General features: G+C 39.3%; 1 protein-coding gene across 3 annotated transcripts in view; it reads right to left on the minus strand.

Moving 5' to 3' along the window:
- Roe1 (grpE protein homolog, mitochondrial Roe1) overlaps window positions 1-15,684 on the minus strand; it is a 129,808-nt gene that overhangs the window by 25,961 nt on the left and 88,163 nt on the right. For all 3 annotated transcript variants that reach the window (XM_068227609.1, XM_067148491.2, XM_067148490.2), the window contains one exon: window positions 3,731-3,850. In XM_068227609.1, the coding sequence (XP_068083710.1) occupies window positions 3,731-3,850 (120 nt within the window). The remainder of the gene's footprint in view (window positions 1-3,730; window positions 3,851-15,684) is intronic.

Below are 15,684 nucleotides of genomic sequence, written 5' to 3' on the forward strand. Positions count from 1 at the left end.
GGATGCTACCCTACTTACACATAGTCCAAGTGAGGATCTCTCCTCTAACGGGTTATGGATCACCGGTCGATTGTATAGTCCTAGCCGCCTGAGCACAAGGCGGGCCACGACCCAGAATATGTCCGAGAAGCCCACTCCCATTCCATAACAACTGGTATCCCGACTCTCAGGACCACTTACTAGGCCACTCAGCCGTTGCCCATGGTTCACGAACTAGGACGTGACTACAGTAACCCACACCATGAAAAATAAAGCAAAGATTAATATATTGCATCATGCGCCCGTGCCATTATGTGAAGCGCAATGCTAATTTCATCAAGTAACAGATTAAAATTCGCTAGAATTGTCTCCAAATGGCTCCTAAAAACACTAGAAAAGTCACTAGTCCCAATCTTTGAAATTCTGTCACTAAATTACTAAAAAAGACTCCCAATCTAGTGACTAGTCTTTAGAATCAACTAGACTGATGTGAATGAAGACTAACTCAGCACACAGGAACGAGAGTTTTACAATCGATACAAGCGTCGCGATATACAGGTTTCAATAAACATCACACATTCGCACGCAATTCTCGTCACTATTTCATTTGAAAGCAGTGAATGAGCCACTCGTGTATAAAGTTGAAATGAAGTGGCAGGATTTGAAAACAAATGTTTGAAGTTCACCAAAGAATAAGCTAAAATCCAGAGAAATAATAGAATAAACGGGAGGCAGGAAAAACTGTCGAAAATTGGGAGCCTCCTGCCTAAATTGGGAAAGTTGGCAATTATGCTGTTTTTTTAAATTTCCAGCTGAAGCTTTTCTTTCAACATCAAATAACTTTCTTCTGTATTTGTAGGTTCAACTTGCACGTCATTTTTTTTTTACCATTTAATTTCTCAATTAAAGAAGAAATGTGCTTTTTTCTAAATCAGGACTTGACTCAGACTTGAAAATGTATGCTTTATCATCGAACACCAACACCACGTTGTCATTATAAGGATATTGTAGGTAGCATAAAATGCCACTCACCGGGCGAGTTGGCCGTGTGCGTAGAGGCGCGCGGCTGTGAGCTTGCATCCGGGAGATAGTAGGTTCGAATCCCACTATCGGCAGCCCTGAAAATGGTTTTCCGTGGTTTCCCATTTTCACACCAGGCAAATGCTGGGGCTGTACCTTAATTAAGGCCATGGCCGCTTCCTTCTAATTCCTAGGCCTTTCCTATCCCATCGTCGCCATAAGACCTATCTGTGTCGGTGCGACGTAAAGCCCCTAGCTAAAAAAGTCACTCAACTCATTTCTTAGGCGATCTTTCATGGGCTTTTTTGAATATATCTTGAATTTAGAAGCCAAATTGGAGTTATTGTCATTTAACTGCTTAAAAAGAAACTTAAGGGCAGCATCACCTGTGCATAAATTTGCATCAGTGTGACAGAGTTATCTTAATTTAACTGGAGTCAAGACTTTAATGATTTCATTGATGAGTTCAAAATCAGACTCTTCCAACTGCACTGGATTATTCAAATCAATAAGCGCCTTTTTGACGCTAACTTTCATGAAGGCAAAACGCTCGAGCATAGTGTAGAGGCTGTTCCATCTAGTTTTGCAATCAAGCATTAAACTAAGCTCTTTGCCATGCTCTATTTTCACATATCTTTGAAGAATGGTAGCATACTTCAACGACGCTCATTTGAAAATAAGAACTACGGTACTTTGCAAATTTTTTTTAATTACATCGTTAATGTTCTTGTCAATCGCCAAATCCAGGAAATTTTCTCTTTCTTCAAGGGCCAATCCTGATGCAAGATCTTCGTCATCATCATCATCATCATCATCAAGTAAGTCTGCATGGTGGAGCTCAGTGGAGTCATTTTCTGAAGCATCTGGTGTGAATATTTATGTTAATGAATCTTTTTTTAGAAGTCAATGTCTATTCATCATAGCTCCATCTAAAGTGCTGGCTTTCATTTTTTAAAGCAGTTAATTCAGTTTTTATATGCTTTCCAAATGCCTTTGCTGGCGAGATGTAGTGTTTACAGTGCACTATGTCTTCTGGTATGGGCTATATCAAATTTGTTACTTTCATTGACCTGTCTCAGTCTCATCCTTGGCTTTGAGAATGTGAAAGTGACTGAGGTATGAGTGATGCTAGTAATACCATTACTTATGCAGCCAGTCCCTGTTATGTATGGTGTGAAAATGTCGCTCATAGGGTCGGTTGTTGCATGCATTTCAGTAGGCTTGGCAGACTGATATGTAATAGCAACGGGTGGCTCTGTGAGGAAAGCAACGGGAAACTACCTCACTCCGCATTTTCCTCGTACGCCTCTTCAGTGACGCCTAGGCTCTTTATGACAGCTGTTGGCGGAGCTGCAGAGGATCAAACCAGCCTTCGGGCTGAATACCCAACATACAACATACATACATGCTTTCTAATTATGTAGCTGTAAATGACAACATGGTTATGAATTGTTGAAGCAGCTTTCGGTAAATCCGAATACCCTTTTGATAATAACGACACACGCAAATCTTTTGAGGTTATAAAGACACTAAAAGGAAAGCAATCTAAGGTTGTCATTTGGGCTAAAATGTCGTTTAAAGTATCGGTTTTAACAAAAACTGTCCTCAAGTGAGCTATGTTTTCCCTTCAACGGTGGTGGTTCTTTGCCCACTTGGCTAGTTGATGAGGACGGCCTTCTAAGGTTTTTAATATAGCCGGGCAGTATTTACACTGAGCTATTTTGCTACCTTTAGCAATCAAAAAATGGCTCCACACTGATGTTGCATCTCCATCTTTTATATTTGATTAAAAAAAACCCTTTCATTACATAGAGACATAATCACTATAGTCTATCAGAAATACCTTTACAGAGAGAAAAAACGACATTAGTGTAATATAAAAATAACTTCTCAGAACTTAAGGAATTATATTCATTTGTTATTTATATCCATAAATTTAAGTACCTACTAATTGCAAATGAACTAAAAAACAATAAAAGATGCTACTCAACTCACATAATAAGCACAGTTTTTCACACACAACCTCTCAATCTGCTGCTGCAAATGCTACTACAATAAGCTGGCAAAACAAGATGGCTGATTTCAGTGACAAATTGACAGATAAAATGAGATGGCCGACACAGTGACAGGTAAAATTCACTGAGTGTTTCATTTTATGCAGTCTATTTTGCTACTTTTTTAAAATTATGTCAATCCCAAAAATCTCCAGATCAGGAAAACTTAATCCTGAAAATTTCGGGATTGAAGACCAGACGGGATCCTCTAGTCATGAAATCTGTTTCTATATCCTGAACCTGTTGACTGGCTATTCTTTGAAACTGTTCCTCAATTTAATCCACATAATTTTCTCATCCAAGAAATACTTTATCCTTATCTATCTGCAGGCAGACTCCACTTTTTCTCTATCATAGGCCTAGTGATAGTTCACTGTAGATTAGATAATGGTCTGTATCACTGAAAAATCCCACATTCCTAACAGACTTTCTGAATTCATGGTCATTTATGAAAGTCTATAATGGATGTAGTACTCCTGCCCTCTCATGTGTAGCAATAGCCACACCATTTAAGAACAAATATTAGCATACTACAATATTTAAAGAAAAACTAAAAATATTTTCAGAAAAAAAAATGTCTTATAGTTTAAAACTAATAACATCAGAAGGAGACAGTTAACCATAATTTTATTCATGTGTGTGTGTGTGTGTGCGCGCGCGTCCTCTTTCCTTCTTACCTTTTTCAACTGGGCTTCTGTCATTATAAGACCTTCATATAAGTTCTTCAGATGAGGATTACTGTCTTGAATTTCTTCCTTGGGAACACTTTCTGTAGCTTTTGCTAGGATATCTGCAACCTCAAATATAAAAGACAGACCATAACTAAAAATAAAAAAATAAAATTCTAGAGAAAAATTAAAAACTAAGATGAACCACAAAGAAGGAATTTTGTAACATATAATATGAGGCAAAATATCTGCAGACATTCCTTATTCTATCTGTTGTGGACAAGCTAAAATCTGAAGACATTGAGAAGAGCTTATTTTGTACATGTGTAAAGTGGTGACAGAGGAATGACAAATTTTGTGTTTATCGGAGAGTACATGCAATTTTTAGAATTTGATGCAAATTGTGGTTTTCACTGCAAATTGAATTTGAAGTCTGTAGCTGAAAAAAGTCTGGCAAATAGAAATTTTAATAATTGAGCTCCTTTGTGTCAAGAGTCATTTCTCAAAACTGTTTAAAAAAAAACTTTAATATACTTCAATTTTAATTACTGTATTTAATTTGTTCAATAAATTTCATCTCAATAATCAAGCTGGACACTAGATTATACTACACTCAAGATCTGCTCATATATTAAAATTCAACTTACTATTCTCCTTTGCTAAATGCATAATATTGGTTTTTTTTTTCACTACTTACTTTTACAGTTTAAGGAGAAACTGAGGTGCTAGAATTTCTTCTCACAGGAGTTTCTTTTTATGTGCCAGTAATCTACAGACAAATGACACTAAGGCATTTAACTACCTTCAAATTGCAAAATATTACTATATTTTCTTGAATAACTTTTGTGCTTTTTTTTAAACCTCAAAGAATGAGGGGAGTGAAAACAATGCAAATTTAATTCTGAATCTAAAATATCAATGGTATTCTATCACTTTATTGGTATGGTCCTTTGGTAATCACTAGCACAGGAATGTTCTCCTTGAAGAGAAAGGTTTTTCCTATTCATGAGTCTACACAACTACCCTATGCTTGATGTATACTGTAAGATCTCTATACTGCTTATCTTTGCAAGCTCCAGCACCTTCAACTGTAGCAAGTCGCGCAAAATGAAAAACTGTCATTTTAAATAGTTACATATTTAAACAGTTCTTTTTCAATTTCCAGACAATGGCCTGATTTTGGACCCAGAATGATAAGACTGCTTCCTTGGCATACTGCAACCGTTTTCTTTTCTGGGCCGGCTATGTGCAAAATTCGTGTGCTGCAGTATGATTGCCATTATTTTCTGTGAATATGATCACTGTTGATTTAAACTTTCATCGTAATTCTCACTTTTCTTACTTATCACCAACCACCATTCACTTATGTAAGTACAAATAAATTTGCACAGAGGCCAAGTGTGAGTCACCACACACTGATGATGAAAAGACTTTTACATAATTATGGCAGGAAAATGATGAAAATTTTTATTTTCCATGTAATTTCCATTTCTAAATGAAGTGTGGGAAAATTACATGGGTAAATATGGTAATTTGGGTGGTGCAATGAACTGACCTTTGGCTGTTCTTCAGTCTTGAATGGGTTAGCTATTATGTTACAAGTTTTGTGCTTCTTCATGTTCCAATAGTTAAAACAGAAAATATTCTGAGTAAGTCATAAGACTAAGGACTAACGTGGTTACTGCTGACTGAGTTGTATGCATTGGTAATACTAATAAAGAAGATTATTCACGAAACAAGTCAATCTTACTGAATATGTGCTGTTGTAAACTTTGGTTTTGGTGACACCTTCCATAAATGTCTCATTTTTTGCAATATACCTGCAAACATTTAGCATTTAAATTTCCAAGAGATGATAATCATGACTAGCTTTTAAGGGAAACATCAACACTGAAAGTTCCCAAAGTTCACTTTATAGTCATCTGCAAATGCTTGTTTTATTTCAAAACTTTGAAATTTAGGATGCACATTATATTCCATAGAGTATCAGAGTCAAGTAAATACAGAATAATAGTCACAGACAGTAAACAATACTGGTTCTGAATAAAAAGTAAGACAGTGATGATTTCAGAAATTGTGAAATTGTATCCCAGAAAGAGAAGTAAAATGAAGTGCAACAATCTGCTATACTGGATCATTAAATGCAGTGCTTCTGCGTCCACATACAAGAACAGTTCAACGTGATGACCACCCATTTCGATACAAATATTTTTACCTGCTTATGTTTCAAGGTATCAGGGGCCGACGACCTTAGATGTTAGGCGCCTTTAAACAACAAGCATCATCACCACTCACAAACAACTAATAATCAGACATTTCCGCTGCCATAACCTTCAAAAGCAGACCTTCCTCAGACTCCACCATCCCATAAATCCAACTTTTCTTGTGATTGGACGCAGAAGCACTGCAACATCAATGTATATACTCTGCTCATTGATGCAATAGACAAGGGAAATTTAAATGCATGGTGATGGTTTGCTTGCAGCATGGAAACAATATGTATTTCCAGACATGGGTTACTACCCAAAACATTATTTATTCGGTCCCCCTTACAAGGAATTTAAATACACATGCACGCAATCAAGGGAAATCTACCAGTTACAAAAAAAAAATTAAAATAAATAAAGGCTGGAGATAACCAGAAGTTCTCTAAAAGAGATTGTTTATAATGGATTGTTATGAAGGTTAGCAATTCCTGGTGCTGCTGTTCATAGATAACAGCTCAACTTTTGTCAACTGTTCAAAGGACCCTGTAATCTTGGCCAACCCTCATTACAGTCTTTGTACAGGATGTGGAAAAAATTGTTTCATAAATTAGAGTGATAGAGAGTACAAATGCTGTGAGCATAGAAACCATATATGTGTGTGGAGCTGCACGCGCTTAAAGATTTAAGATTGACTGCCAACCTCCCAGGCACTCTAGCTTAAATGTGCCACACGGTTTGCTTTTTGTTTTCATTTTAGCTACAGACAATGAAAACCGACAAATATACAGTACGTCAGAGCAGATATTCGAAATGTCTCACTCCAACTTGGCGGTACAATTCACATTACTGCAACAATGCGCAGCCTTAACGATCTGTGCAACTACGTCCTCCTCCAGTTGTAAGTTTTGCCACCAGGCGAAAATATAGTGCTGTAAGCGGTCAGAATGTGCAATATTCCATAACTTTGACGTCAAAATGTTCTTCTGGAAGAATTGTGTTGTGTCAGTTCCTTGGTGACGCATGTTGATTCCTTTTGTGAAGTGAATCTTCGTTGTAACATCAGAAAGTCAAATTTTTCCGTGTAATGCCTATTTGGAAGAGAGACCGTGCACTACTAGTGAAGTTGTTTTATCAGAATGGCAGCAATAGCAATGCTGTTTTGCGGGAATATCGCCGACAAAAACAGCAGAGAAGAGGTCCCATGACAAGTAAAGGGCTAAAGAAAATGATTAATAAATTCGAGGAAACAGGTGAATTAGGTGTCGCACCAGGGAGAGGATGGCGGCACATCCCCATGGATGTTGTTGTTGAAGTTGCTGTAGCTGTTGCAGACCGTGCAGCACATTCTCCTGATTCTGTAACCAGTGCTCGAGTTGTGTCACGTGAATAGTTGCTATCCCGATCAACAGTTCACAAGATTCGGCGGTGCAATTCATACCGGTATCCCTACAAACTTTATACTGTTCACAAATTGAAACCCGAAAATGTTGCATAACACCATGACTTTGCCTTACGGTTTCTGGCACAAGTGGAAGTGGGCAACATGTAGGCGGGGAATATTCTGTGGACTGACGAGGTGTATTTTGCTCTGGAGGGTGCAGTGAATGCACAGAACTGTCCCATACAGGGTTCGACTCTTCCATACATTGTGCAGGAACAATCATTACATTCAGCTAATGTTACTGTTTGGCGTGGTTTTACAAGCTCCTTCATTCTCGGTCAGTTTCTCTTTGGGGAGGATGGGCCTGTTGGTGTGCATGTTATACGGACCTCACATGCAACATGAGGTTCCAGCTTTGCAGGAATGCAACTGTGACCACACCGTTATTATCATGCAGGATGAGGCACACCACATATCGCTCGCCAGGTGAAAGAATTGGGCCACGTTCAAGAAACCTTCAGTAATGACCGCATTATCTCTAGGCATTGTCCAGATACGTGGCCTTTGAGGTCGCCCGACCTAAATCCATGCGACTTCTGGTTGCGGAAATATTTGAAAAATCGTGTTTATCAGGGACATGTCCAGTCTAAGCTTGATCTAAAGGCTACCATACGACGACATGTCACTCCGATTTCACCCGATATGCTGCAAGCAACTGTCGACCATGCAGTGTTATGGATGCAGCACGGTGCCGAGTTCGGCGGCCATATTGAACAGTGTTTGTAACCATAAATGCCAACAAACCTCCCAGAACCATTGTTATCATGTGTTTGATCTCTGCCTTTTTCCTCTGACCCCTACCATAGCTTATGATGCTATATTTTTGCCTGGCGGCAAAACTCTGAACTAATAATTTTTGTAGCATAATTAGTGAGTAAATTGCTTAGTTAGCGTATCTATGAAATTTCAAACAGCCCATGCTACAGTGCGCTGAATACCATAATTTTAATTGTGGACACCCGGTATTAACAAATTTTTTAGTATCTATATGATTTATACAGTTTATCGGTACAAAATAAGTTGAGAAAACATGCTAATAATTGTTCATGATATAATATCTGACCAGTTTATGATGATGATGACACTGCCAGAAGGGAGGATTAGGAGTGATGACCGATGAACCCAGACGACATTGCCCAAAGGGGGGAGAATGAGTGGCGATGGACAGATGGAAGGACACAAGAAAGACAGATGGAAGGTCAGATATCAGCAAAAAGACTGTAGGTTGTTTATGCTCAAGCATTACTTACTTGACTTATTTCCTTTAATTCCTAGGTGGAACATGGAACATTTCTCCAGCTTGTTCTATCTATTGCCAATGCTTTCACCTCTCACCAAGTCTTGTTGTCTCCAGCTATCTCCCTGTCTATGGTTCACTTCCAAGTGATCCTCGGTCCGCTTTGCCTGCGACTACAGTACGGATTCCAGTTCAATGCCTGCCTTGTGATACTTTCTTATGATCTTTTCAGGGTGTGGTGAAACCATCTCCATTTTTTTCCTCATATATTGCAGTACAGGACTTTAACTTGTAATCTCCCAAAGGTCTCTGACCACTGTACCGGGCGGTACACCTCCACTCCGCTAATTTAAAATGTGCGCCTGTTGAAACTCCTCTGCTGGAGGAAGTCTGAACTTTATTGACGGTATTAATTTTCTACCTTCTCAGAAGATGTCACTACCTGTAAATTTTGGAGTTTTTGAACGGTGTCATTTTTGATGTGTTTTTGTTTCGCCTGAAGTAAGAAGTGTAAACTTTCTCTCCTAGAGGACACTACTGAAGATCAACAATAGTGCACCCTAGTGCGGAGTCAAATAACTATTTTGTTGGAGAAATTTTTATTTCAAATGTTTGTTTCTTGTTAAATTTCTTTCTGTTATTGTTTAAGTTGGCTGTATACCCCTCTTTTTCCCCTTGTTTTAGATTTATCCAATCCCAAATTTCTTTTAGTAATTTCCGACCAATCCGATGTATTTCCCCCCAACTTGGATATGTTTTTGTAACCTAGCCAATTAAATAATTGTGGGCGGGTGTTTTCATTCCCCTAACGCCTAGAACCTTCCACGAGAGGATATAAACTGCTGATTTTTGGGTCTCTGCGCCACTTCTGTTCCATCTTTCAGTGCGTAAGGTACTCAGCAGGGGGCGGGAAGCGCCTCTTTCTTCTCCAGCCGTTCAACACAAGGTAATGGCCAATTAATAACTTCTTTCGTTGCTAGATCAGCAGTTTAACTCTCGGGGCGGGTTCTAGGCCTTCCACCATGTAACTTTCCTTTAAAATGTAAAAACAACTGGTATCTATTCTATTTTCAAACGACATATCGGGATAGAGAGTGCTTAACCCTCTCGAGCTCCCACTCACATCGTCTTGAGGTGAACTTATTTTTCTCAACCAATTCTTCCGTAATGTAATGTAAATTGCTATTAAGTCACCTCTGTAGTATGGGATTAGCCCTTGTATTAACGGCCTAGTGCCAAGTAGGTCTTAAGCAAAGTGTATTAGGAGTGCAAGTTCGCCTCCTCTCAAATTGTATTTTAGAGGTCATGTATTAACCTTCTTGTCATTTAACAGACCTCAGTAGGTTGGGTATTTTACCCCTGTGTATATGTCCTTTGAGGACAGCTTAAAGGTGGAGTTCGGAGTGGCCTATGATAGGCTTGTATTTTAGGGGAAAGTTGCCCTTTCTTGAAAATTGTGTTTCTGCCTCAAGGAGGCTTTTGGGTGTAATTGGAAGCAAATGTTTCTGGCATGTTTGGGGGTTTTCGGCCCCTTTGTTGTATGGTGTTCATTGTAAGGTTGGGCTCATTGCTCAAGAATTATGTTTCTGACTTTTGAAGCCCCAAATGGGGTACCTATGTAAATGTATTTTTCAATCGTGTTTCGGCTACTAAGTACCTGTTCTATTTGTTGTTACCTAATTTTGAAAAGAAAATATAACCTTGTTAAATTTTAAAATTAATTTCACTTTAGTAGCTTGAGACCTATTCACCACCCAGCACCTTCTTTCATGCATAACTACCACAAAAACATGGTAACAACCACCATATCCTCATTATGTACCTCAAGCAAGGATTTATAAAAATCTGTAACCTTACAGTAATGCCTTCAGTCACTTTTCATGTCTCACTTCTATACAGTAAAAAAAATTAAACATTTGAGTTGACTATTCTTAGCTTAATTTTTATGCGAATGTGGTAGAATCTTCATATTGGTTATAACTGTGCAAAAGCTCCTTTGGCTGTATTTATATGATTCACCACATCTCTGAAAGCACTTCCATCCTGGCTGACCATGCTAAGTAACAAAATTCCTCTACCCTTTCTATTTCCATTCCATCCAGAGTCAGGCTAGCATTGTTACAATGCTTTATGCACATTTCCCTAGCCTTTCATTTTTTGTTTGTTTGTTTATCTTTAAACTTTTATCTTTTAGTCATCACTTTGATTACCAAGTCCCAGAAACAACTTTCAAGCAGACACAAGATCATACGCATAATCCAGTTCTATGAATTGGTTATTTAATCATAAATGAATGGCCTGCTTTCTATTTGTTGCCTCTCTCAATGTACAATCCAGTGTCATTATAAACAAGTTTGGTGACAGGAGACATCCTTGTCTTACTACCGATTTCACAGTAAAAGGCTGAGACAACTTCCCTTAAAGATTAGACATGACAAGTATATCCATTGTACACTGCCTATATAAGGCAGGCTATTTTTTGTGGAACTTCAAACTTTTCCATCGTCCTACACATTTTTCTCTGGTTAACAGAATCAAAGGCCTTTTCAAAGTCAATGAAAGTATATACAGTACAAAGATGTCTGATACTCAGCAAATTGTACAATGATTATCCTAGTTGTGTCAATGTGATCCACAGTAGACTGACCTCTTCTGAAACCTGCTTGTTCTTGACGGAGTCTCCTATTAACGGCACTGTTTATTCTGTTCAGTATCTGGGAGGTATGCAACTGAAAATGATCACCACAATACTTGTATTTGTACTCACCAACGCTCCTTTAACTTACAACACAAAGTATTTCTGCGCCCTGTATGGGAAACATGCATATATACTTCATCATAGACTGTTAAGCCTTTCAGCGTTCAGCTCTGAGGCCTTGTTTAATTCTATACCTCTAATCTTTAAATCATTAGAAAGCGAGTCTAACCATCATCTTCTTTGTCTCCCTCTACTTCTGTTACCTTCCACGATAAGAGTCCATTATTTACTCCTAGATACCTATCCTCCTCCAATCACTTCACAACCCCACCACTGAAGCCAGTTAATGTCTAAAGCTTTATTAATCAAGGTCATTCCTAACTTAGCCTTCATCTTTCATTCTGATTATCCTCCTGCCATTGTTCCCTTCTGTTTCTACCAGTGATAATTCTGGCTACTTTCATGTCTGTTACATTTAACTTATGAATAAGATATCCTTAGCCCACTCAGCTTTCACTACTGTAAAACAAAGTTGGTCTGAAAAGAGCCTGGCGTACAATAGTTTCGTCCGGGAGGTATACCTTTCAGCAGATTATTCATGTAAACTATGAACAGCAAAGATGAAAGATTACAGCCTTGTCTAACCCCTTGTCTACCTTGAATGAAAAATTCATTCTACCATCAATTCTCACAGCAACTCATTTGCCAACAGAAATGCCTTTGATTGCTTTTAATAATCTACCCTTACTCCAGTTCCCCAATATGGTGAACACCTTTTCCCTCGGTCATATGCCTACTCTAGCACAACAAAACAAACGTAACTGTCTACTCTTCTCATAGCATTTTTCAATAGCCTGGTGCATACTGAAAATCTGACCCTGACAGCCCCTCTGTTGTCTGAAACCACAGTGGTTTACATCCAACTTGCTCTCAACCACAGATTGCAACCTCCCTTCCAAAATGCCAATGAACAACTTGTCTGATATATTGATCAATGAAATACCTCAATAATTGTTGCAATCCTTCCTGTTCCCTTGCTTGTAGATAGATGTAATTACTGCTTTAGTCCAGTGGAAGGTACGTTGGAACTTTGATTATTCGTACCTGGGAAGTCTGTTTTCCCAGATTATTTGTTCAAATTACGTAGCCCCATGAACATCCTAATTAAATCATGTTTTAAAAATCAGCATTATCCGCTTCTCGAAGAAATGATTTATCGCATCAACTGTCCATAAAAGCATCCAATGTCCCATCAACGCTAAATCTTCAAGGAAGTGTTTTTTTTTAAAGGAACAGTACCTCACAAAAGGACAGCTATGACATACCTACAGATCTTGGCATTAGCGTTCCGTCACTGTGGTAATTAGTTACCGTATTATTAAAGCAGCTGGTGGTGAGCTTGCATAAGGGACCATACTTGCATCGTGGTCGACGGATGGAGAGTAGGTTTCGGCATAGAAGTGGCCAAAGCCGGTCCGTGGTTTGACAGTTCTGCATTCAGTCTGGCCAACCGAGCAGAGGAGGGGTGGCCATGGCTCTACCCCTCTGTATTCGTGAGACGGAGAGGGGCTGGTTCTCAATGATGGCTGTCGTAAGAACGGTTTCCTGTAGTTTTCAATTCTCCTGCACTAAGGCGAATGCTGGAACAGTTCCCAGTACAGAGGCCACTGCCGTCAACGCCTCACCTTCTCTGAACATCTCCTTCAGCAATATAAATCTCCCTGGCCTGAGAGACTGTGGTAACATCTAGAAGGCCCGTCGTCCCTTTCAGGGACAGAATGAAAACTTGTGTAAACAGACAGATTTGCATCGCATTCGGCTGGTATTATTTACGGAAACTCGGAAATCGTAATGCAAGGGTGACCAAAACTATTGGAAGGAGACAGATCTCATTCCGGCAGCTGTAAATGAAGAGGGAACGAGTTTCGTCAAATGTTCTTACTTGTAAAAAACCTACATTATGTCCAAGGTTAGATGGTTTTTTTAATTCTCTTTTTATGATTGTATCACTGAGCAGGTTTGCGGCACTGCTCTCAGGGTACCATATAGTCACTGGACTTTCAGAGAGAAATCGAAATTGCTCCTTCCTAACAGGAGTCTAGGATTTTAATATGGTCGGATACCTTACTCGAGTCTTGGAGCTTGCAATATGCTTGGAAGCTTTCACTTGTCTAATGACTTGAGATATTCTTACTGCTGTGGTTGGCCATGGTGCACTTCCCAAGTGAAACAAAATCTTTACAAAATGTGCATTATCTGAACTTTTACTCATTTTGATGTGTTACCAAAGATGAGCCTTTCAAAGTTGCTGCAGTTTTCAACGATGTCCCAACGCAAGTTTCCAGCTGAGTTGAAGGTCATGAATAAACCAAAATTTTTGGAGTCCTGATTATCTTTTTTCTTTCCAATTTGCTTCTTATTAATGACAGGCAGAATTGAATAGAATGCATTTGAGAACTTGATCGATTGTTTTGCTTGGCATTATTTAGCAACATATTTTTCGATGAGCTTGGCTTATCAAAGTTGCTGACTGAAAGAAGTTTCTCTGGTAAAACTGAATTTAAACTAGTGAAAACTTTAAACTAATGTAATTTATGTAGTAGGAGTTTCTGAAGACGGCCCTGCAATCTAGGGATAGCTTGCCTGTCTCTGACCCGGAGGCCCCAGGTTCAATTCCTGGCTATGTCAGGCATTTTTACCTGAATATGGTGCTGGCTCTAGGCTGACTCAGACTACATAATTACAATTAATTGAGGAGCCATCTGATGGTGAGATGGCAACCCTGGTCTAAAGGGCCAGGAATAACGGCCGAGAGGATTCGTCCCAATGGCCATGCCTCACCTAATAACCTTCAGGCCTTCGGGCTGAGCAGCGGTTATTTGGTACGCCAAGGCCCATTAGGGCTGCAGTTTGGTTTGGTTTAGGAGTTTTGTAAGATTATATATAACACTTCATTATTGTGATGTTCAGCCAAATTTGTTATGGTTTTAATTTATTCCCGGATTGTGGTCTGTATCATCAAAAAATCCCTGGAATATGCACACATTCCTAACAGATCTCCTGTTTCAAAGGTTATGATATACTGTAGTTTATTATACATCTGGTGCTTCTACCCTCCCATTCGTAGTGGTGAACAGGCTTAAGCTTCAAGAATATATTTGAAACGGCTAATCCCATATTAAAACTGAAATACAGAAAATGCTTCCCATTTTTATTAGCTTCCACAGAGATGCCAACTTTCAAGAAAGGTAATTTGTAACGCACCCGTTAGGGCACCGGGGGAGGAGGGCCGGAGTCCGTAGATTTTTTCCCCAAGATCTTACTAACATACAGATCATTGAAAAGTCAATGAGCAACATACAATTCCACCATATGTAACAATTTAAAGACTGGCATATAAAGAGTGTATGATTCTTACCTGCTAAAGTAACAGGTGATCTGCAGTACATATCTGAGTGGAGGTTGAAGGATCATTTATTTTGTTGAGTACTGTAGTAGCTCCCTTAGCAGCTTAGTAGTTCCTGTTTGGTAAATGTACATTTGTGACATTTTTTCTTCTTTTGATATTATGTGCATCCTCCTCTGCGAACCATGTGACCTTGCCGCGGTGGAGAGGCCTGCGTGTCCCAATGATGCAGATAGCCAAGCCGCAGGTGCAACCATATCGGATGGGTATCTGTTGAGAGGCCAGACTAACGAATGGTTCATCGAAAGGGGGGTAGCAGCCTTTCGGTAGTTGCAAGGGCGGCAGTCTAGATGATTGACTGATACGGCCTTGTAATAATACTCAACATGGCTTAGCTGTGTTGATACTGCTACTCGGCTGAAAGCAACGGGAAACTACAGCCGTAACTACCTCCCGAGGACATGCAGCTCTCTCTGAATGGATGATGTACTGATGATGGCTTCCTCCCAGGTAAAATATTCCTGAGGTAAACTAGTCCCCCATTCGGATCTCCGGGTGGGGACTACACGAGAGGGGGCGATCATCAGGAAGAAGGATACTGACATTCTGCGAGTCAGAGCGTGGAATGTTAGAAGTTTGAATCGTTGTGGTAGGTTAGAGAATCTGAAAAGGGAGATGGATAGGCTAAAGTTAGATGTAGTTGGTATAAGTGAAGTACGTTGGCAGGAAGAACAAGATTTTTGGTCAGGCGACTACCGAATTATCAACACAAAATCAAACAGGGGAAATGCAGGAGTTGGTTTAATAATGAATAAGAAAATAGGGCAGCGGATAAGCTACTACGACCAGCATAGCGAAAGAATTATTGTTGTCAAGATAGACACCAAACCAATGCCCACCACAATCGTGCAGGTCTATATGCCTACTAGTTCAGCGGATGATGAAGAAATCGAAAGAATATATGAGGAGATAGA

This window comes from Anabrus simplex, chromosome 5 (genome assembly GCF_040414725.1).
Source record: "Anabrus simplex isolate iqAnaSimp1 chromosome 5, ASM4041472v1, whole genome shotgun sequence".
Classification (NCBI taxonomy): Eukaryota; Metazoa; Arthropoda; class Insecta; order Orthoptera; family Tettigoniidae; genus Anabrus; species Anabrus simplex.